Source organism: Leguminivora glycinivorella, chromosome 8, assembly GCF_023078275.1.
Source record: "Leguminivora glycinivorella isolate SPB_JAAS2020 chromosome 8, LegGlyc_1.1, whole genome shotgun sequence".
Lineage (NCBI taxonomy): Eukaryota > Metazoa > Arthropoda > Insecta > Lepidoptera > Tortricidae > Leguminivora > Leguminivora glycinivorella.
In genome coordinates this window covers 9354086-9378261 of record NC_062978.1, presented here as the reverse complement: position 1 = coordinate 9378261, position 24176 = coordinate 9354086, and the positions used below count along the sequence as shown (strand labels likewise).

General features: G+C 38.8%; 1 protein-coding gene across 2 annotated transcripts in view; it reads right to left on the bottom strand.

Annotated features, from left to right (window-relative positions):
- Window positions 1-311: 311 nt before the first annotated feature.
- The window catches only part of LOC125228881 (splicing factor YJU2), a 71924-nt gene continuing 48059 nt past the window's right edge, over window positions 312-24176 (bottom strand). The window contains exons 6-7 of one of the 2 annotated variants that reach the window (XM_048133582.1): window positions 4193-4225; window positions 312-526 (exon numbers count right to left, since the gene is read on the bottom strand). In XM_048133582.1, the coding sequence (XP_047989539.1) occupies window positions 475-526; window positions 4193-4225 (85 nt within the window). In that variant the 3' untranslated portion in view covers window positions 312-474. The remainder of the gene's footprint in view (window positions 527-4192; window positions 4226-24176) is intronic. The other variant, XM_048133583.1, reaches the window with a different exon arrangement.

Genomic DNA, 24176 nt, shown 5'->3' with positions numbered 1-24176 from the left:
ATTTGGGAAGTTAGAACCTGTATAAAACGAGAGCAAATAATTTATTAAGCAGTTTCATAGTCAAAAATGGTTACCAGTTTCATGATGCTGAACTGCCATTTTTACAATATTCAGTTATTCAGTTTAATATGTATTATCTACAATTTTATTGGAGTTGTTTACTTTGCAAAACAATTATTAACTATTAGGGAGTTATGATGACCTAAAAAGAGTTTGGTAAAGTATAATCAATCAAAAATAATAAAAAACGTTTTAAATGAGATCATGCCCTAATGGTACCTCGTATTTTTGCCGTTCCGCTACAAGGTCCTATCGATACATGAGCTCTATGATGTATAAGTTGCTATACACTAGCTGTTATCAATATCTGTGGCAATTTGGTCACCTTGGTGCTTAACATTTCGTAACACATATCTAATGGATATGACAACTATGTTTAAAGTAATTTTTTTATAACATTTATGAGGAAATAAGCTAGGCAATGCTTTTTGTTTCGTCTTGGCGCGGGCACTCATTGTCCTCAGAACTGAAATAAATAAAGAATAAAACATATTACGGATGTTTTTTACACAAATTGACTTAGTAGTTAGTACTACCGTAAACCGTAAGCATATGAGACTGCTTGTGTTGCCTGGGTAACCGGCAACGATATAATATTAATAATACATAACATGCAAAAATACTTAAATAGATAGAAAAACATATGAACCAGGAACAAAAACCTGTGTTCCTCAGACATATAAACGCCATTGGCGAGATTCCAGACAGATTCGAACCCAGACCCACCGGCTTCACAGGGTCACTATCCGCTAGGCCAAACCGGTCGTCAAATAAATGACGCATACGTGACAAATATTAACAATACTCCTCGATAAAAGCCCGTCGTGCTTACAATTCCCGGAAAAGATATGCAACCTAACCTAACTAGGTACATACCATACTCGTAAGGTGGACCGGGACAATATCACATAATCGATTTAGTTTCCACGTTTTAAACTATTTTACTCTAGTTGAGTGCCAGATGTGTTCACTGGTCACATGTGGTACGCATGTCCAGTGGACAAATATGGCACTGTGGTTAATATTGTAAAACATGTAAAATATTTCGATTAGTTCAAATCGACCCCCAGTCGAGCACCTTACTACCAAACAAAACAATGCAGTGCTTCTGTAACCGTCGCGGTTTGCCATTGGTCGATATGGAATCATTTTCGTAGTGTGTGTGTTTTTGTGCTATGGTTAATATACTTACCTACATCAGGAACCTGGGGAAGCCCCGGAATGTCTGAAAATGTAATATTTATCGAAGGGGCTTAGGGGAAGGGGAACAAACTAACACCATACACCGTGCTTCGACATACAAGTAAGTAAAAAGTAAGTAGACGTTTGGTTGAAATAGCGTTAAGTTTGAGATATCTTTACGGTTTATTGAGTTGACGAAAAATTCCGCCATTCTTGATGGTACCTATCGCGGTATCTGTCCTTTTATTATTATTTCTTTATTTATTTATTTTAATAAAATATATTATGTAAATATAAATACAATGTCCCCCAAAACTGATTGCACAGTTTGACTATGGGATCTGGGTGAGTCTATAGTGCTTTAACATATAGCTAAAAACCACAAAATTGATGTTGATACAAGTTATTTCTTTTCTTTTATTGTTGACACATGTTAGGCTCCCTCATATACGTTAACATAAACATACATGAATAAGTAGCTACTGTAACTAGATATACAGTTAGAACTAGATTAACGCAGTTACAATTCATTAAATACGATTTCTCGCGTAAAATATGACTGCATTTACTGCTTTTAATATGGTTTCTGCAAATACTTACTTACACAGTAAAAAGGTGGTTCCGCATAAGATTTAGAAGTGGGTCATTGAGAATTCTAAGCGATATCTCTGTTTAAACCTTTACTTTACAAAGTATCTTTTGAAGATTTTGTTGCATTATGAGACCTGTCGTGTAAAGTGCTTACATTCATAAAAGATATCGAAGAGGCTGGTAATAAAAGCAAACACCGCATTTTCCCGTGCGATCGGTAACTGATAGCCCATTTCAAACTCAACGGTCCAACATGTGAATTCGTTACGCACACATCCTGCGGATCGCCAGGGTTGCCAGATCGAAGGACCCTGATATCGGGAAATGAAGTAAAGTTTTGGGGAGTTTCGAACGTTTGTGAGGAAAAACTTAAAATGAAATAAATTTTAAAACATCATTTAACATTATTAGGTATTATTAGATCACGTAAAACAAGAACTAGACCCGCCCTTCGAGGTACCGTAAATAGGAATATTACAAGGTTTACAGAATTTTCTTTTACTTTCCTAGAATGTTTTCTTAAAGGGTCTATAAAAAATCTATCATAAAGATTTGGTTAACTGAAATTATGACATGACCACGGATAACGTTGGCCGGTGATTATACGCACTTAAAACTGTTTTTTTTTTTGTTTGGAAACTTTTCACTTCGTCGGGAGTCGGGTGGACATACCAAGAATTCCGGCAAATCTCGACCCTGGCAACCCTGCTAGCGGGTACTTTATGGGCAAATTAAGCTGTTGGGCTAGCGATAGCAGCGTCCGTTGACCTGCGAATGTTTACTGTCCTTGTCGGCGCGCCCGGCATCCGGAGCCGCGTGACGTCACGGAGGTGCCGATGGGTTTCAGCGCGGAGGCCGAGCGAATTTTTACAATTACAATTTAATGTGCATAGGCAGAGACGTAGTCAACCAATTGGAACCCTAGGCCACTGTAGAACCATGTCATAGTGACATTATAAATCAGATTGTAAAAAATCTCTTACTTCTTGTCTTCTTCTTACTGCTTGTCATTTTGATATGGTTGTGGCCTAGGGTTCCAATTGGTTAATTGACGACGAGTCAGTTAATAGCTTTGCCGACTCATTAAGTTAAAGTAAGTACTTAAAATAAGGAAAAATGCCCTTGTAAATATAGTAAGTATCCAGTATCTACTACACTACGTAATCCCCACCAAGTTTCGCACTCGTCATCTCATATTTTTGTATTCAGGCAGGATATCACACGTACTGAATTATAATACTGATGGCAAATATACAATTAGGTACTTATACTTATACATATCCGAGATGACTTCTTCAACATAGATTTCTAAAAGATTTTTAAACCACTTACCGATGAACCTAATTCAAGTTTTCTGGAGCTTACCGTGGACTTGTGTGAAGAGTGTTACCTACTTTATGTCTTAATAATAAGATAGCGAAAAACATCACAATCTTTCACCTGTTTTAAACCATAAGTAAATCAAATTAATTGTCGTACGACCGTAGAGTAAAATTTGCACAAAGGCTTCATAGATTAAGGGGCATTGATTGATAACTATTAGGTTTGCTAATTCCAGAAAAGTGTTTTTTCGCTCCACCCTACCGTAGAGTCTGTTCCGAATGTCTATGACTAGGAATACCTTTGACTCCAACCTTTCCGCACAGACTCTACCTTAGAATTTTACCAGCAAATGTCCAATTAATTATATATGGTTTATATTTATGGCTGTACTACTAACAATACATATTCAGATCCTATCTTAACTTGCAAAATTACAAATTGACAAATAACGCAAATATGTTAACAGGTAATTATGAATAATGTATTGATAAAGAGTAATTAAAATTCTCTCACATACAGCGATAATGAGGTTAGTGACTGGCTCGCCACTCGCCAGCAAGAACCAGCACTCTACAGTCCGACAAGAAATTTTAGAAATTAACAAGAAGCAACACTATAGAGTCGTCTCTTTCAGATGTATTAAAGTAAGAAAACGGGACGACATTACAATGTTGCTACTTTTTGATTGATACAATTTCTTGTCGGAGTGTACCGGCCGCGGTGCCGACGAAAACGCTTGAAAGAGAGCCGCCTCGCCATAATGCCCAATCACAATAATGGTTACGTGAGCGCGATGCCGGATTCATACACCCGGCGAAGCATGTTTCGCGACCACTGCACGTATGCTCTTAAACGTCTTACAGAGTCGAATCATGTGCGACGGTGTACTTGCTTACCTGTGCTGCAGGTTGTTCATACGTCATTCCTCACTGATTCGATTAGGTCCGCTGAATAAAAACGAGGCAGTAACATCAAATACATTCCACCTACGCCATTTGCATTAAAAAGCATGAATTATTTTTGAAGTAAAACTTACCGGCGTTTCAGGAGGAGAAGGATAACATTACATCTGTAACAATTTTTATTCTTTTATTTCCTGTATTATTATCACATCGACAGGAACTCTTGCCTAGTAGTGACTTAATGGCGTTACGTACTTCCGTAGCACTAACACTGTCTACTCTGTCTAGACAAGTTTATGTCTAAATAAGATTTAAATTAAAATACCTAATTAGACACATTTAAACTGGTGCCCAGGTATCCACCTACGGGTACTTCGCAACACAGGCGTACCGAAGTGCTAAGATCAATGACATGACTTAATAAGTATAAGTACCTACTTATAATTATGTTTCTATAACGCCGCAACGACTACAACTACTACAAGGTGTTTTTATTGTTAGATGCAATCAGTTATTTTTATCCATGAGAAATAAGTAGCCGACGAGAGTAATGTCCTGTAATGTAACGTTGCAGAGTGCAGCAGCGCCGACTCGGGCGCATACTTGGGCGCGGCTGCGCAGGCTATTTGGCGCTCACACACTTTTTGCCGCGCGCCGGCGGCGAAGGTCGGTCGAGGCAAGCCACGAGCTATCTAGAATTCCAACCGCTATGAATGAATAGTCGCTCGACTAGTCCACGGCCGCGCATACTAAGTGACTTCAGATTAATTTGACAACAAACATTTAAAAGTTGGCAAAAACCGGAATGGCGGGCGGCACCCGCCCCGTGGGAAACGTCGGCCGAATCGTTTTGTCTCCGATGATTGTCTGATCGATATAATTGATGTTGCGCCTCGTGTTCGAGTTTATTTTGCGCTTTGTAGCGTGATATGTAGCCAATTTGGCGAGCTTTTTTGAGCACGACACCATTTCGGGCGGGGCTTACTTCAGCACGCAATACTTCGTCCTGGAGACGATGTAATCGGTATAATACATTGGTCTGTCTGCGTAAAACGCCGCTAATAATTTTTAAATTGCCTGCCAAACGGCTCAGGTTCACGTTCCAGCCAGTTAATAAATTGTCAACCGGCCTCACTTATCTATTCGTAGACTGCGACAAATTTAGACACATAGATGTTAGACCTTTTTTCGCACTTGCATCGTAATGTACTAATTTAAAGTTCAGATATAGTTAATGAAAACCTTTGCCATCGTATTTTCGGATATCTTCAATATATATTTGTTAAATTGTTATGCTACTTCAGTTACTTAACTCTTGAAAATAGTAAAACACGTCCACGAGTTTATAATAATAATAATAAAAAGTAGGTATGCCTACTGAATGTTATTTCGTAGATTTCAACAGTGTACAAAACACGAGAACTAAATTGTTATATTTCAACAGTATTAGTTATATTTCTAAGTACGAAACAGACACAGAGAGCGGTATGTGGTTGAAATAGACACAGACAGCACAGACACCAGTGGTTTAAATAAGTCGGATTTATTACCTGGTAAAGTTGCATCGAGTGTACGAGTAATACGTTGCAAAATTTACACCCAACCAGCTAAACAGCACTGAAATGAATGATGCACTGTGTTGTAAAAGCTGTGGATTGGAGCTTCTCACGAGCCGGTACAAGTATTAGCTGTGCGTAGCTGTTTGATGGTTCTTATACTTTTTTATGTACTGAGTAACAATAACAAAATTTTTTTTTCAATTGGTAATAACTCTGAAACTAAGCGAAATCTAGAAAAGTGTGTAAGGTGCATTAGGGTAATTCCGAATGACAAAAATGCTCTGGTAATTCCGAAAGGGGAATCTTAACTCGTCTGCCAACAAACCACAAAGTGGTTTGGCAGAAGATCTGTAATAGGTTTAAGCTTTACGTTCTGAATAAACGTTTTATTTATTTTATTTATTATTTAATATGATGGAAATAATGGTGATTTTTGTACGACTTTCGAAATTAGACGACTTTCGGAATTACCCTAGTGCACCTTATATGACATTTTAGTCTTAAAATGGGATCAGGAATATGCTCTTAGAATCTCTCGCAATGCCCACGAGCACCGTGTAGATACTGTAGATTATTATTTATAGGAACGTGGCAGACCCGCGTAGCGAGTTTTGAACTTGTGACAGCATACTCTTAATGTCAATGGACTAGCACTTAGCAGATAGTCTAGTACATCTGTTTTTTGGCATAACTATTTGTAATAGTTCCCGGGTTCGATTCCCGGTAAGGGCATTTGTTTTTGTGATGAGCACAGATATTTGTTCCTGAGTCATGGATGTTTTCTATGTACACAAGTAAGTATTTATAAATTATATATATCGTTGTCTAAGTACCTGCAACACAAGCCTTCTTGTTCTTGAGCTTATCGTGGGACTCAGTCAATTTGTGTAAGAATGCCCTATAATATTTATATTTATTTATTTGTATTTAAATTATGGGTAGATAAGTCCCTAGTAATTCAAATGGCATAGCACATGGCTGTTCCAGTGGTCGTGGGTTCGAGTCACTTCCAAGGTAGACTTTTCCACTCAATCCATTGTGTGGCTACGCTGAAAACCGTGTGTTAGGATGCATATAAAATATTTGTAAATATCACTGCCATCACTGGTGTCAGTTGGAAAACAAAATCTGAGGTTGTGATAGTTTTCAGCGAATGCGGCTTATCAGTTCAGGGCGAACTATCAGATTCAGAACTATGTACTTAACTTCTAGTATCGATGTATAGCTGCTTAACGAACATAATTGGGTAAGTTATTCGAATCACTGCCCTAAGCAAATGCCTTTCAGCAGCAACGTCATCATCACGTAGATACATAAATCAATGTCAGCAAAGATAAATATAACCAAATCCTTACGCATAAACAAATTGGCGGATTATCTTAAACAACGGACATTACGCATAACATAAGGCCTACTAAATGTGAAACACGTGATAAAGTTCAATGTACATATTGTAATAATAAAGTGTTTTCACGAAACCTCGGAATAAGTCCACATGGGGACCAACATCGCAATGGTCGCGCGGCCGTGAACCCGCGCTGGTTTATCTGCGCAGCTACCCGCAGAACGAGACTCCAGCAGATGCTCGCCAAAAACGACAATGATAACGTAATGCCGCTGAATTTAGACCTTTTTTTACATTTTGACATCTTAGATACCAGTGTATTAAATGGGCTGGATTTATCTGAATGTAAATTGAGGTAGAGACATTTTGACATTTTTTCGTAATGTTTAAGTATACCTACTTACATCAAACATCGTTGTAACAACTGTTACTATCATGTAAATTCTTACTTAGGTAATTAATCAATCTGTTAATACGTTAATTTGAAGCAAAGCACATATGTATTTGGATATTTGAGAGGAACTATTAGCAACCACCTGGGGCCCGTTTCTCGAAAGGTACAAGCCTTGTATTACAAGTGCGCGAACAGTCAAATCGTATGGGTTGTCATGGAAACACACTTGTAATACAAGGCTTGTACCTTTCGAGAAACGGGCCACTGGTTGTACCTACACATTTACAATTTTACAATCATAATCTATGTTGACACTGACAGTTGGCATGCCTTCTGACCGCCACGAATTCCAAAGTGCCTCATCTCCCCTGAACTAGCTGGGGTGAGTTAGCGCCTCATATCAAATGAGGCACTCCAACATTCATAAAACCAGTTCGAATCGGTTCGGCGAACAATAAAAGTGGCCTCTATTTTGGGAACGAAGTCGGCGCGTCCTTACGGGGCCTCTCGCGAGCGCTCGCGCCGCGCCACCCCGGAGAACCCCAGCTTTAGGTACCACTGGTACCAGCCTCAACACATTTTCCTTTGATTTCCCATATTCCAGCCGGAATTACATTACTAACGACGGCACCTGCCTGCTTGCTCATGGAAATTGATTCTACGAATATTTTGAGCCCCAGACATCCTGTAATCAGATTCAATTTTACATACAAAATTGTACGTAAAATTTGTATAACTGTGAATCTCGGAATTGAAAATAAAGAAAAAAATGGTTTTATTGCTACTTTACATTTGTTTTACTGCGCTATGTGATGATGACAGCTTATAAGCTTTAAACGGCTTTTGCTGAAAAAACTCGTCTTTAGTGAGTCTTAAACAGTAATAAAAATGTAAATGCTTATTTAGTGTTCTGTATGTTTTACTCTTACTTATATTTTATTAGTAGCCACTGGCCACCCACGTCGTTATCGTTCCGATTTTACTAATTAAATTGCACTGGTGTTTGCAACGATAAGATTATATTTTCGATTCACACTATTCACAGCAAACAAGTTAAAATGACTGCTGATTTGGCTTATCGTCCTTTGTCAATATGCGGCCAAATTCGCCATACCTATCCGTCTAAGATGCTAACAACTAGTTGATCCTGACAGTACTAGTGTTAAGGAAACGCGTTAAGCGATATACCTAAGTGCGGTCATACCTCTTTAGTTACGCAGGAAATAGAATCAGTGAGTTCACGGCCAAGGCCAGAATTATGTACTGACGCTGGTCGTTACGTATCACTTTATAGTTTTCTAAATAAAGCATCATTATTCGGAGGACGGCGCGGCCGCGGTCGGGCCCCACCGATGAACGACTCATTCTTCGAATTGACTCACTTTACTCCTAGTCTTTGTATACCAATTTTGCAGCCTCTCTTGTCTCAATGAGCAAGACCTGCAGCAATGGTCAATGCTACTTTGTTTTTAACCATCGACGCAAAAACGACGGGGTGTTATAAGTTTGAGTTTTGTGTCTGTCTGTCTATCTGTGTGTGTGTCTGTCTGTGGCATCGTAGCTCCCTAACGGATGAACCGATTTAGATTTAGTTTTTTTTTTGTTTGATAGCTGATAAGTGCGTTTTCACATTATCCGATCCGTAATTCCCCGCGCGTTGGAAGGTTTCTCACGTAACTCCCATACACAAATCAGGTTCTAAAACTCAGGTTTCTAACTATAGACCTATATCGGTCCAATCCTGCATTCCTAAACTTTTCGAGGCACTCGTACATGATATTGTCTACCCTTCCGTTGAAAGTACTCTTATACCTGAGCAACATGGATTCATGAAACAGAAGTCCACTGTCACAAATCTGCTACTTTACAGTAACTACATGTTCAAATCCATGGATACTCGAGAGCAAGTAGACGTCATATACACCGATTTTCGGAAGGCGTTTGACAAAGTGGACCATTTACTCTTACTAAAAAAGCTTGCATTTAATGGTATTCGCGGTAATCTTCTCCGGTGGTTTATATCTTATTTATCCAATAGAACCCAAATCATTGTTGTAAATGGTTTTAAGTCCAAGGAAACTGATGTCACATCCGGTGTCATTCAAGGTTCAATACTAGGTCCACTATTGTATATTATATTCATCAATGATATCTCTCTTTGCTTCCAAAATAGTAGCTTTGTTTTGTTTGCTAATGACTTAAAAATTTATAAAGCCATCAAAAGTGAAAATGATTCCTCAGCGTTGCAAAGTGATTTAAACTCATTTTTCAACTACTGTCAGCGTAACAAATTACAACTTGCAGTTGACAAATGCATGCAAATAACCTTCACTAAGAACCGCAAAAATATTGTCAAATCTAATTACAATATTGGGAACAGTACCATTAAGAGGGTAAACCAATGTCGTGATCTGGGTGTACCTACTATATGACGATAAGCTTCATTTTGATGTGCATGTTGATAATATTGTCTCCAAAGCAATGCGTATGCTGGGATTTGTTCTTCGTTCCACAAAACCTTTTAAGACTGCCTCGTCTTATCTAATGTTATATAAGGCACTCGTAAGACCATACCTTGAATACGCTTCTGTAATATGGAATCCGAAATATAAAAAACCGGCCAAGAGCGTGTCGGGCCACGCTCAGTGTAGGGTTCCGTAGTTTTCCGTATTTTTCTCAAAAACTACTGAACCTATCAAGTTCAAAACAATTTTCCTAGAAAGTCTTTATAAAGTTCTACTTTTGTGATTTTTTTCATATTTTTTAAACTTATGGTTCAAAAGTTAGAGGGGGGGGACGCACTTTTTTTTCCTTTAGGAGCGATTATTTCCAAAACTATTCATATTATCAAAAAGCGATCTTAGTAAACCTTTATTCATTTTTAAATACCTATCCAACAATATATCACACGTTGGGGTTGGAATGAAAAAAAATATCAGCCCCCACTTTACATGTAGGGGGGGTACCCTAATAAAACATTTTTTTCCATTTTTATTTTTGCACTTTGTTGGCGTGATTGATATACATATTGGTACCAAATTTCAGCTTTCTAGTGCTAACGGTTACTGAGATTATCCGCGGACGGACGGACGGACGGACGGACAGACAGACATGGCGAAACTATAAGGGTTCCTAGTTGACTACGGAACCCTAAAAACGATCTTAGCAAACCCTTATTCATTTTTAAATACCTATCCAACAATATATCACACGTTGGGATTGGAATAAAAAAAATATCAGCCCCCACTTTTCATGTAGGGGGGGTACCCTAATAAAACATTTTTTTCCATTTTTTATTTTTGCACTTTGTTGGCGTGATTGATATACATATTGGTACCAAATTTCAGCTTGGACCCTGCCGTCTATAATAAATTGCCGCAATATGTGGTTGAAGCGCCTAGTGTGTCGAACTTTAAGTACCTATCGCTTAAAAAAATTGGCTGGTCGAGCACCCGTTCTACACTTATGACAATTTTTTTATTACCTAATCAGAAAAATATTTTTGTGCATTTTTTAAGTGAATATTGCCTAACTTTTTGTAATTTCAATCTTCTGTCTATTTATTCTCTAATAAGTATTATTGTTGTATGAATATTATTTTTTTAAATCAAATCTTGACGTGTAAAATGGCGTTACAAATATGAATAAATGAATATGAGTATGAGTGTAGTATGAATATTTTAACCATTGAAAGTTTGTACGGAACCCTCGGTGGGCGAGTCCGACTCGCACTTGGCCGGTTTTTCCTCTTTGAGGTACGGAACCCTAAAAACTAAATCAAAATCGATTGATTCGTTCGGGAGCTATGATGCCAGACAGACATGTCAAGCGTCAAACCTATTATTATTATAACACTCCTTCGTTTTTGCGTTGGTGGTTAAAAACAAGAAACCTCCTTCAAAACTATAATAAAACACAACTTTCTATGAAAATCGGTAAAGTGCGAGTCGGATTTCGACATTTCCATACAAAAAGGTCATGAGCGCCTGACGACATGTGATAGCAACGTACACTAGATTTGTACTTTAAAGATTTTGCGTATATTTTGGAAACTATAAGAGATAGAGCAAATAGACTTCAGATTTTGGTTGTCGGTGGCACAATTTTTTTGTTTTCGTATATATACACCATTTTTTGGACCTATTAGGGCAATATTATGGTCAGTGCAGTTCTAAACAGTCTTAAGCGCCTCTTTTTTAGTAGGAACTTAAGTCATTTTGGCAAATGATTAAAATTTTTAACAATTTCTAAACAGAAATGAATTTCTTTCTACCTGTCCATGGCGCTCACAAAATTTCAAAACATTTAGTAAGTACTTGCAGCGGCAGTGAGTGAAAATCTCAATTTGAGTTTTTTTCTCTTAAGTCCGACTTACGCTTGACTGTAGATTTCTAATAGGTTTTCCTGTAATCTACAGGTAGAGGGCTACCTCGTGTATTTTTTTGAAAATTTTACGCTAAGTAGTTTCGGAGATAAGGGGGGGAATGGTCATTTTTCTTAAATAACTTCTAAATTACCAAAATAAAAACTATAAAAAAAATATATTTGAAATGCTTATAAAATGCTCTTTCATTTGATATGTATCACAATATAGTTCTAATAACTTTGATTTTTAATTTTCAATTTTACCCCCCAAAAGTGCCCCTTATGATTAAATTTCGTTTAATTTCATTTAATTATACTGCATGTCCGTCTTTGGGCCACAAGTTTACATACGTGTGCCAAATTTCAAGTAAATCGGTCCAGTAGTTTCGGAGAAATCGGCTGTGACAGAGGGACAGACAGACACGCGAGTGATCCTATAAGGGTTCCGTTTTTCCTCTTTGAGGTACGGAACCCTAAAAATACTTCAACGCTATCGAAATGGTGCAAAAGCGGTTCCTACGGTCAATGCACCGTAGATTGACAGGTAAAAAGATGACATATATGGGTCTTCTTAAAACGTATAACCTTCCAACCCTTGAGGCTCGGCGTAAACTGGCTGACGCGACAACGCTGTTTAATATTTGTACGGGTTGTTACAACAGTTCTGAACTTCTTGAACAATTGAATTTTAGAGTCCCTACACGCGGTGTGCGCTCACTGCGATCCCTTGCCTCGTTCGCCGTCCCGCTGTCCTCGAGCCACGCTGGCTTGCGCGCACCTTTACACCGAATTTGTGATGAGTACAATAAACTTTGGGTTTCAGTCGACATATTTAATGACAGTAAAAGTCAATTTAAGAAAAATGTACTGAAATTGGCAATGGATAATTAATATGAGATGCATAATATAATCTACATTATCGACTCTACTCTCTAAGATAGGCACACTTTATTACATTTAACACTTTATTATATGTATTTTGCATAGTTGTAGTTAGTTCTTTGTTTCTTCTTGTAAAAGTTTAGTATTTAATGTTAGTAATTAGTTACCCTAAGTTTAGTAAGTGTAGTAATAGTTCCATTATACTTAAATGTTTTTAGTGAGAGCTGTTTAGGAAATAAGCGAACGTTTTACTGTGTGTTTGAAACATTGTCTCCTGCTCGTTTACTTCTGTTTGCTTTCCAAATAAAATAAAATAAAAAAATTAAATAAAAGTAATCGGATGTAGGACCGATATCCCATATCTACATTAAAGCTGCCATCTTTGATATTTCACTTTGAAATCCTTCCAACTCGTGACTCGGGATTCTCTTAGCCATGTTTCGTGAAAATCGGTCCACTATGTCGGAGGTTTTTTCTAAATTTTAATTTTGTGTTTAGGTTATTCATAATGTGTCAAGCGGTCCAGATTTTTAAATGATAGTCGAGAAGTGTAGGTACCTATGTATGCATGTGTATATAAATAAACAATATAATATCCGACCATTCACTTTTCTAAAATGAGCTCATTCCAAACAGGCCATTGTAGCGGTTAAATTGATTTTATCGCTCGATCATGGTACATTCCTGTAAGTTAAGTATGCGCAGTATGCGTAAAATTAATGCTGGGGTAGGGTAGATGCCCATTAGTGGATATTGTCAGCATCCAAAATAACAGGTACCTACTATTATCATAATCGTGGGCGTGTGGGATGGCATCATCAATCACTGTTAACAGTTTTAATAATTTTTCGTAATAGTCAAGTAGCTAACGTTTTACTTTGAATTAGCGATGGGCGCTTATCAATGTCGGTCGAATGCTTAACAAGAGTCCATGGGGGCGTTATCGTGACTATAAATATTTATATTCATAACTCCTTACAACGACGTGCGAGGCATTTATTAAATCAATGTAATAATGATTACGCTAATAAGAGCGTCTTGAAAAGCCCAGCCGAACATAACTGACGCGGGTCCAATTATTATCGACCCGTAGTATTATTATCGGAGGAATGCAAGTAAAGGTAAGTGAGTTGGGACTTGGGACTTGGTAGCTTGTCCGCTGCACGACGGCGCGGCGCGGCTCGAACGCTCGCAAAAACTAATCGTATCGTAACGATCGAGGGAATGCGTGCAAGGTAATTAATTAAGAGCTATTAATTGTTGATTCTCCTTAACCATTCTCTAGGTTTCATTTGTATCCAGCGCAACGAGCTCTGAGAGAAGTTCTTCCCAAGGCTGCTACTTCGATTTATGTTATGGATGCCGTAGTAAACATTACCCCGGTACTAATAATAGACTCGCCGGCCAGTTGATACTGGTGCATTTCTCGGTGACAAATATGGACTCGGTGAGCACTAATGGGTACGTAACAATTTTCTTGCTTTGTTTCGATGAAAAATAGTTGGCTTTAATGCTGAGATAATTTTTTAACAAATTAATTAGGTAGCGTTCCCACTTAAATGATTGTATGTACAAGTAATCAGAAAGCTAGTATGTATTAGTGCCTGCTACCAAACTGTTATAGTATTTCCAGTTTCCTCCTATTTAGTTAATATACACGCAGGCAAAATATAAGTAGCGGGCCTTCCAGTTCGGCTGTAGCACACAATTCGATAAGCACCCATAAACAGACCAATTTGTCGCACGCTGACAGCGATGACTGTCTCACAACAGTATTCTATTCTCTCAGGCGAAGCTTATAATCTTTAAGAACCAGGCATAAGGTTCTTTATAAGTCAGTTTAACTTTCAGTCGCACAGACACATTCAGTGGCACGAGAACAGTGACCACGAATCTGGCCTAGGACAGTGACTTCAGAATTTTGTTCGATCAATTACATCTATTCTAAACGAAATTGATTTTTTTTGCGCGACGTCTACGGATTTCGCTAAAAACTGTAATGGTTTTTAATCCGGCCGATACCTACTGAGTATTTTCCTTATAGGTACGTGTAAGAGCTTTGCTTTATACATAATTATAAATTAACTCAGTACAGAACCTAGAGAGAGATACATACATACATTTTCATTATTGAGTGTATGATTAATGATTATAATGTAATCACATATTGATAGCGTAACATTACATACGGGGTATACGGACGGACCCAATGAAAATACCATTCATTGACTCTTATTAGTTTTATAGCAAAGTCAGAAGTGCTTCATATGCAATGATGGCAACAATCAAGTAACAATCGACCACGTTTATGTCATAAGAGTTAGTATAAAATGAGTATTTTACACAGGTTACCTGTTCGTTATCGTAATAGTTTTAGCGTTGAGAAACAAGGCAGATCGAATGTACCTCTATGTATGTATCGTCGGTGTATGTATATATAAAATACCCAAATATGGGCACCCTATCATTTGACCGTGTAGGCCTCTCGGGCTCGACTCAATTAAAACTCATGCGGCGGGTCGTGCGAAGTGACCGGCGGCGCCCGCGGCCCTCCCGGCACCCCACAGGATACTCTAACTCAACCATTTTCGGTCAATAAACTTGGAAATAGCTACATTAGGATTGAAAGAGTTTAGATATTATCTACTACCTCCAAATTCCAGATCTGAGGGCTTGGACTATGACTATAATTTAAAGAGATCGATTGCATGGCGGTTGTTGAAATATAATTTTCATCTTGGCTAGATCCTCTTCCTGAAATTCGCTGCATTTGCAGTTAAATTTTTGGAACCTTTTACTTAGGTATGCAGTAATTAATGTACGTGCTTGTATGGTATGAAATTAGCATGAGAGATTAAACAACAACTTTACCCGGGCGAATACAATTAACCATTCAGGATTTACTGAACCAGGAGCTAAACCTGTTAAAAGTTATCAGGTGCGAAAGAAGTAGATGTACAATTCTTTACCCGTTAACTTTTTATTAAAAGTTATCAAAATCTGTACAATAGTTAACTTTAAAAATTGGAGATAATTGTTTATGCTTCTAGTAAAGATGATACTTATGCTGCGCCGATCCCAAATGAAGGGAAAGCGAATGACGATAACGAAGCCCAAAGATTAATAATTATACTCTTAATTCAATAAATGGAAATTGTTATGTATCAGTATTTAGTAAAGCTAAGTTAAGAGTGTAACATAGGCGGCACAAACAAGGAAAGAAGCTCTAGGTACTGTGATTCTGAGTGTATGTACATGTAGATATTGCATTGTAAGCGGTCTGCCTGAGCCCTTGCTCGGGGGCCACGATACCATCGGACGCCCAAGGTCACTTTTAAAGTTTAAACAACTTGCTCTCGGAATTTTTATCAGTCCGCATTATGGCAAATTTAGTATACTTAAATGGTCTAATAAGCAATTTACATAATAAATTGACAGGGGTTTTAAATGGAGGCCAGATTATTTGTTGTATGTAGTTTGGAAGTGCGCTCCAATGAGCCATAAATGGTCAAAATGTTATACAAAAGTTACCAATTCAAGGCAATTTATTCCATTAGCAAACAGCCTTTTGTTTTGTTCCACAGGACTAATCATTCTTTAATTACAAGGCGCCTTGTTACCGTGAAGCCTAATTTAGTTTTCGGCACGTACTGCCCGCAGGCGACGCGGGCGCATGCCTTCTAAGCAGAAAAACGATATCTACAACGGTGTGCCTTCTGTCTCTTTCAGACTTGCGTGGCTGCAGAATTGAGTGACAGGGATATGTCGAATGAATTCTGAATTTTACATTCCTCTATAGATGTTAGCAAACGTGTTAAGCGATTCCCATGGATACGAGTTGAATGATGGACGTAAGTTTTTTCAACGCTGATTTCAATGTCATGTCACGACCCAAATAGCGTATTTAGTTTAATGTTCTTCCACACGCGACGTCACGTTAATAGTAGATGTTATTTTAAGCTGATCATTCTGCTCTTCTACCTCAGTGCAAATATATTTGCCCTAAATAAGCACGTAGTAGGTATGTAAAAAGTTAAACATTTTAGAAATACTTATCATGCGGGAATCAAATTAGGAGCCTGCAAGATTGTAAAACGATTCTATCGTCTCTAGTGTCTATTATGCTGGTTTGGCAAGGTTAGAACCTTGGGATCGCCTCAAGGTTTGCACGAATGGCACGAACCATATAAACTAATCCAAATCGCAAACGGAGCAAGGAAATGCTCAGTTTATTTGTTAAACTGGCTTTATTTTTTAGATTCTATATCTTAATGATCGTTGGGTGGCTGAGGTTAAATGACTGAAAAAGTAATATTTATTGTAATTTTTTCGCATAGAACAGTTACGACGGGACTTCAGATCAGATAAAGGAGGATTTCTGTTAAGGTTTTAATTTTTTTTAAGTTAATATTACAATATATAAGTACCTATTACATATATTTAGCACATCTATCAAAAATATAATAGGTATTAGGTACATTATAAACCTCTGCGGTTGCTGGAAACATTTGTTCTTAACACAGTGCTAACACTATTGCTAAGTACCTAACATTTTAGCTTGTCTTTGTGTCAGAGTGGACACCTTAGGGCCTCTGGAAATGTTCGGTAGATTAGAGTTTTGGCGGGTTGTTTGAGGTACCAACCAAGAATCGTGTCAAAGCATACATACGTTTTGTAACTTATATTTCAGAGTTAAGGTTGAAAATTGTTTAATTATTTGAGAATTAAACTGTACAGTACACATTAAATATATCGCAGCTACCAAATAGCCCTCATAAATATGGGAAATCGCCTTTATTGTCAAGACGTTACAGTGCGTGTTCCAATATTGGTGAGAGCTTTGGCAGCTCCGATATCTGATGGCGACTGTAGGTTGTATTGTAAAGCGCGGGGCCGCTCCGGGCTCGTCTGCCCGAATCGTGACAGCAGTTTGTTAGACTAATGGCACACAAAAAGCCTTCCATTACTTTTGTTCAAGTCAACGATATTCTTTTATACGGATTAAACATCTTACACGATGCCGGTCCAACGTTTTCTACTTCGCAAGAATCGCAAGTCGCGACACGGCTAAGCGCGCTTGGAGTCAATTAAAGGGATTTTAAATTTTTAACGTCCATGAATCAGCACCATTCGTTGGCTCGTATAGCAAGTCCTTACGAAGTAAATAAGTCAATGGTTCAAGTGCTGTTGCCTCGAGTAATTTACACGCGCCAGTTTATTGTGTGACTTTTTATTTCCGGCTAGATACTGCGTAGAGGCATCAACGCCAATCTGTCAACTCTTACAGGTTTTTGATTGTCGTCGTTGCGGTTGTCATGCCTATTAAGTTCGGGCGAATGCCCGAATTATTTGTTTTTGCGATGGAAAAGATTTAGGGTTCCATAGCAAAAATGTCAAAAATGAAGCCCTTTAAATTAAACGGTCAATACAAAGGGCTCTTCAAAAACAACGATGCACGATGCGAAAACTGTGAATGTATTGAGTAAGTAGATAAGTACCTAATACTCATTCATTTAAAAGTACGTTTCGTACTAGGGCCCCATTATCAATGCTTTAGCTTTTTGTCGTAATTGCAGCGTTAGCAATTTTCGCAATTAAATTGGCGAGTGAGCACAATAGCAGCCAATAATATGAGTCGAGTTCACGATGAAGTAATTAGCGAAGTAGGCGCCATATGTGCTCGGTGGGGGTCGTGGTTCCGCACATGTATTCCACGCGACACGGCGCGTCAAAAAAACGTCGCCGCGATAAAAAGAGGCCCGTAGACAAAAGTCTAATCGTTCACGCTTCGTAGCGTATGGTAGTTATCTCTCCCTATAGCTCTTTCATATTCGTGCGATAGAGCGTCTTTCGTTTCGTTTGCCGCAGAGCTTGATCGATTGTACTCTTTGCTAAGGACCCTGAGCGGCGTGAGAACCGCGACACGTGACGCGAGCTCATTCATATATTTGATTCATAAATTGTATGCACGCTCTCTGTGCATGTGTGCATCGTGGTGCGAGCGCTCGCGTGTATGTGTGCTAGCAATTTGAGCCCTTGGAATGCAACAGGTAACACAGCTCACTTACTGATTAATTAATGTAAACACTTTTCCCTTTAGGTAGCTCGTTAATTAAGAGTATCCTTGTATGTGTTCATTGATAATCTGCTAGTTAATATGGCCGATGTAGAAAAATGTGAACTACTGATATGAATGAATAGTAGTTGCCAACTGATTTATTGAGTTGAAAATTATTTCCGTACTTAATTGAAAAAGGAGACTAAAAATAAGTGGCTTATTGCAAGTGGTTCATATTTTCACTATAACGAGGTAAACATATAAGGCGTACCGCGTAACATATTTATTATTTGAACTTTATAGGCGTAAAGACTTCCATCGAGTCAAATAACCTATGTATGCTATGTACAATAAATGTAAGACAGACCTAAGACACGTTAAATGTAGTCTGATAAATATGCGTTTATGGTTCAATCGTACCTACAAAACATACTCACTTAGTAAATTGAATACAATAAATCTAACGAAGGTTTCTCGGCGCGGACTTTTAGCGACACAGTTCACAGCGGGCAACAAAGGCCGACGTGAATATTTATGGAGCTTCAAGTTACCCTTATCAATGCATGATTAAGATTGGAGGAACACGCACCTTTATAGAGCTCATTGCCGCTTTAAAGTAGGCTTAAGAAAAAAGGCTCGAACTAGCGGAGTCGAAATGTATCCTGCCATCGCCTACCGAGCTTTGGACTCAAAAGCACCAGCGTAAAATAAGACCTCAAGATAAAAAGAAACTAATGGTTTTAGAAGATCACAGGTGGTGCAGAAAGCTCGCCTGCAGTCGATATGCGACTGAAATAGCGACCGCGCGGCGTTTATGGTTATTTGTGTGTGGGGAATGCAATCTTTCGCGGGCGATCGGCGCGGGCGGGCGCTGCGGCGCCCTGCTCGCTATAAATCAGGGCCAATTGAGGTCGGCCCGGACGCCAGTTATTTTTAAAATTGCGTGCACAATATTATGTGTTTAGGTGGAATATGATAATTGCGGCGAGAGGCGCCGTAAGCCGACACCGACTATGGGATTACAGAGCGGCCGCCGCCGGCCGGCCGCGCCGCCCGACCTCCTCAGGCCTTGTTACCCCGCCACACCTAAAATCAGTACCTAAATAATACCGGTCTCGACGCAACCAATTTGCTTCATGTACTAACTATACTTAATATACTCTTTTGAAAATCAATACCTATATGCGGGCTGACACTAATTATTATCTGCTTAATAGTTAACCATTATAACAATTTATGCTACTTTTTAAGAATAGTTGTGAAGTTTAATATCCCAGCAATTAGGTACGGTTTTACCAAATTATGACAACAAAGCTATTCGGCATAACAACTATGAAGAATGTTTGATGTTAGAAATTAACATACATAATGTTTTTTGTCGGTTTAGAGGTGGGCCGCGGACAGGTATGTGCTGAGGGTGCAGAATTCCTTGAATGGATGCGGGCGTCGCGTAGAAATGCACCGTGACTGCAGTGAAGCAAGTTTGAGATTAGTTTGAGGCGTTTATATCAAAGAAGAATGATCTTTTACGGCTTTTAGTTAAGTTAGATGCACTTTTCTTTTCATAAAAATAAGGAGTAGAATCGTTTGTAGACTCGAGGTGAGAAGGTCGGCAAGTTGCTATCAATCAGCAAGGCGCCATTGAGGGTTGGCCGGACTCGTGAGAAACCGTAAACACTTACCCGGTTTATCTGATAGAGTTTTTTTCGCTCAACAGCGGGTCCGGTCAATTAATGGATTGCGCCGTTACTTGTTTTATTTGTATGAAAGGATGCTGCTTAGCATTCGGTGAGGCTAATTTATTTGGAAAGGTTTGACAGCCGAGGCATTAGGATGATGCAGATCGCCCGCATTACGGAATGTTTCCTATATCTTGTCATTAATTTATGGACGTAGTTTAATACAGGTGCACTGCTACTTAAATAAAGTGAACAGGTAGCGAAAGTCTGAGGAACACTTGAAACACTTATTTCAGAGCAGTAAATGAATAACAATGTCGATTTGTTGAATGTTTTCATTGGAACCCGTGCGTTGCTGAATAACATTACCTACAGCAATTTACTTTTGGTCGAACTGTACAAATATGTTACCTATCAGCATATTAATTGGCAGACCACCTTAGGTTTATACAAAGCAAATTTATCTTTTATTAGGTTTCTTTTTTTATAGTCGTGAATGGACAACAAATGTAACCTACCCTAACCAGATTGACCTGTTCTGTTCAACCGTTTCATTGATTTGGACTAAGGCTCTAAGCGTTTCTGAATTGAAGGCAAATATTTGTAGGGTTCGTGGTCTGGGCGGTCTGCCACATGCGCGCACAAAAAACTGTGTGCGAGTAGTGAGTGTGTTGACAGTGGGCATAGCAATGCCATACCTATGACAAAGCGCCGCGACCACCCCACGGTGACAACATACCCACACTTACTCAGTTTCATAATTCATTCATAGTTCTGTTCGGCTTATTGTATGAAAGGTCAACTGTGTCAACTGGCGATTGTGATTAACCAGAGCTGTAACTGTGGCCTTCAGCCTGAGCCAATTGAAAAATATACAGGGAGCTACAACAGCCACTAAAAATCTCAGACACCTCATAGGTGTAGATAATACTGAGGTATAAAACAGCCAATTTGTTTTTGCGCGATTTTTTTACGTAGGTACTAAGAGTGTTGAGGTTTTCCGTGGTTTGAATAACTCCTAGTATGGCTTCTTCAATACCCAAAAGCTAGATAGTTCAGCTAAATATTTCACGCATTTGAAATAGACTGAGAATACACAAAGTTCAATCTCCTTTAAGTAAATCAACCCATCAAAACAATGGTAGGCTTGTCACATTTCCTCAGTAACCTCGAGCGCGGGGACACCCAGCTCGTGAGAAGCGTCTTATCTAAGGGCAGACGCTTTTATTTAATAAATATTTAATTTAGCCTCAGAAAGCTGAAGAGCGTGAGACGTCAGTCACCAGGAGGCTTATTATCATTGTTATAACTGGTTATGAATTTGATCTGGACATATCAGCTGTCAACAGTTTCATTTTCGAGTAAAGAACGGGACTGTTGATGTTGACAGCTAACATGTCATTAGCCATCTGAATCTTAATCATAGGAATCTGGGTCAAATTGGTAACTAGTCACCACAATCAGAATAAGCCTCCATAAATGTTACGACGTGTAAACTGTTTCTGATTAGATACCCGCCTTGGGAACCGACACTCTACACATTAAATAGTGGCCTGCATTTTCCGGTGTTCTAATTGTGTTGATATTTACATGCGGTGCATTATTTTAGGCGGTAGCCTATCTTTCAGATACCACTGTTAAATTGTGTAACCTATCCGTCTCCTCTTCAGAAAAAAATGCGTTTGCGTGATAACTTGGTAAGTGGTCGAACTCGCAACAAAGACTAATACTTAATTTGGGACACAGACCGATTAGCTCTATGACATTATTTATTAGAAATGCGAAGATCTTCCTCTTAGGAGGAGTTAACTATATTACATTTTCAATTTGATATGGCGATAGATTGTAACACGGGGAAAATTAACATTGATGATTCGGCCATAAGCGGTGGCGACAAGACCATCATGATGGCCTATGTATGGTCTATGGTTGTCGCAGGCGCCGCCAGTAGCGCATTTATTTAATAAAATAAATAAGAAATATTGGGGGACAATTTACACCAATCAACCTAGCCCCAAACTAAGCAAAGCTTGTACTATTGGTGCTAGGCGTTATTTTTCTAATTGACATCTCAGTCCGAATCTTTTACTCGTACCTAGTAGTGCGCCCACGTTTCCGTGCGATATGGAAGTGCGGGCCGGGTGGCATAGCATACATATAAAGTTAAACACGCTAATACCCTGTTTACCTAATGCTTGCCTAACGAGATGCGTTTGCTGCACGCGATCTATTCTCACGGCCCAGCAATCCTGCCTTGGGAAAAAGTTATACTCAAAAATGTTTAAAGTAATAGACACAATGTCTTTACATAAACAGCGGTTTAAATTTCACAAAAAAAAGTAAAGCGTGAGTGTACGGATAGGGACTATTCACAGAATGTTTTATGTAAGCTCCATGAATGACAATAGGTTTGATGACACAACATATTGGATTGAAAAGAGGCAATCTGCCATACAAATAACATTATTTATTTATTTCAGTTTTACACATGTCGACCATGCTATATGATGCAGAATGTTCAGTAATTAATGGATAACCTTTAGGATTCTTACTAAAAGTGGATTTTCTAGATCAGTTTGAAGTGGTCTATTGGAGGTTTTGCCATTTAATAATTTGGGGGGCGCGAGGCGTGGTTGATTAATTTATAGTTCCTTGCAAAAAATTAAGGTAAGGTTAAATTTTGAGTCTGGGGGGCAGGTTCAATATATACTTACCAACAAAAATATTGCAAGTAACTTAAAAAAATACTATACATGTTATTAGATTAGTTATAGCCACTGGCCCTATGTCTTGTTTAAACTTCAACGTTTTGCTCACTAATATAGATTGCTATTGGATTAGACATGAGTAGTGCAATGCCACGCAGTCTTCGCACAATTAATTACTCATATTCCTACCTCATTATCATTAAGTGAGGTCTCATAACAGAATAACTGAATAATGAAAAGTTGACTCCACGCTATCGCAGCCGCTAATGCCGAACCAATTCGTCTACACTTTACGCCTTCAGCCCAAATTTGATTGCTATACGTTTGACTGCGATGTTTAAGTATGAAGTTTATTTCAAGAGAGGTTACCTGGCACGCTGGTACAACCAACTGGGAGACTCCGGTAGGAAGACCTAGGACCCGTACGACCTTCAAGGAACTGAATGGCATCAGATTGCACAGGGCAAGAGCGAATGTACCTGGCACGCTGGCACAACCAACTGGGAGACTCCGGTAGGAAGACCTAGGACCCGTACGACCTTCAAGGAACTGAATGGCATCAGATTGCACAGGACAAGAGCGAATGTACCTGGCACGCTGGCACAACCAACTGGGAGACTCCGGTAGGAAGACCTAGGACCCGTACGACCTTCAAGGAACTGAATGGCATCAGATTGCACAGGGCAAGAGCGAATGTACCTGGCACGCTGGCACAACCAACTGGGAGACTCCGGTAGGAAGACCTAGGACCCGTACGACCTTCAAGGAACTGAATGGCACCAGATTGCACAGGACAAGAGCGAATGGCGAAGTCTAGGCAAACATCCACTGAAGAGTCAGTAAAGTAGGTTGACTTCAAATTCGATCGCTTAGCTAGAGTAATATTTTCGTAATAGTTCTATTTGTATTATTAAATAACTATTGATATGCGAGAAATTCGATTGTTTATTGACAGACATTTCGCAAGAGTAACCAATAACTCTTATCATTTCAATAAAACTGTTCACTTCTGACCCTAAATCAGTCCCATTAAAGTGATATTGAGTTACAATTTTAACCGATTGGTCAACTGCTTTATCTACGAGTGTAACATTTTCTCAATGAACTAGGTGAGTCACAGATGACATA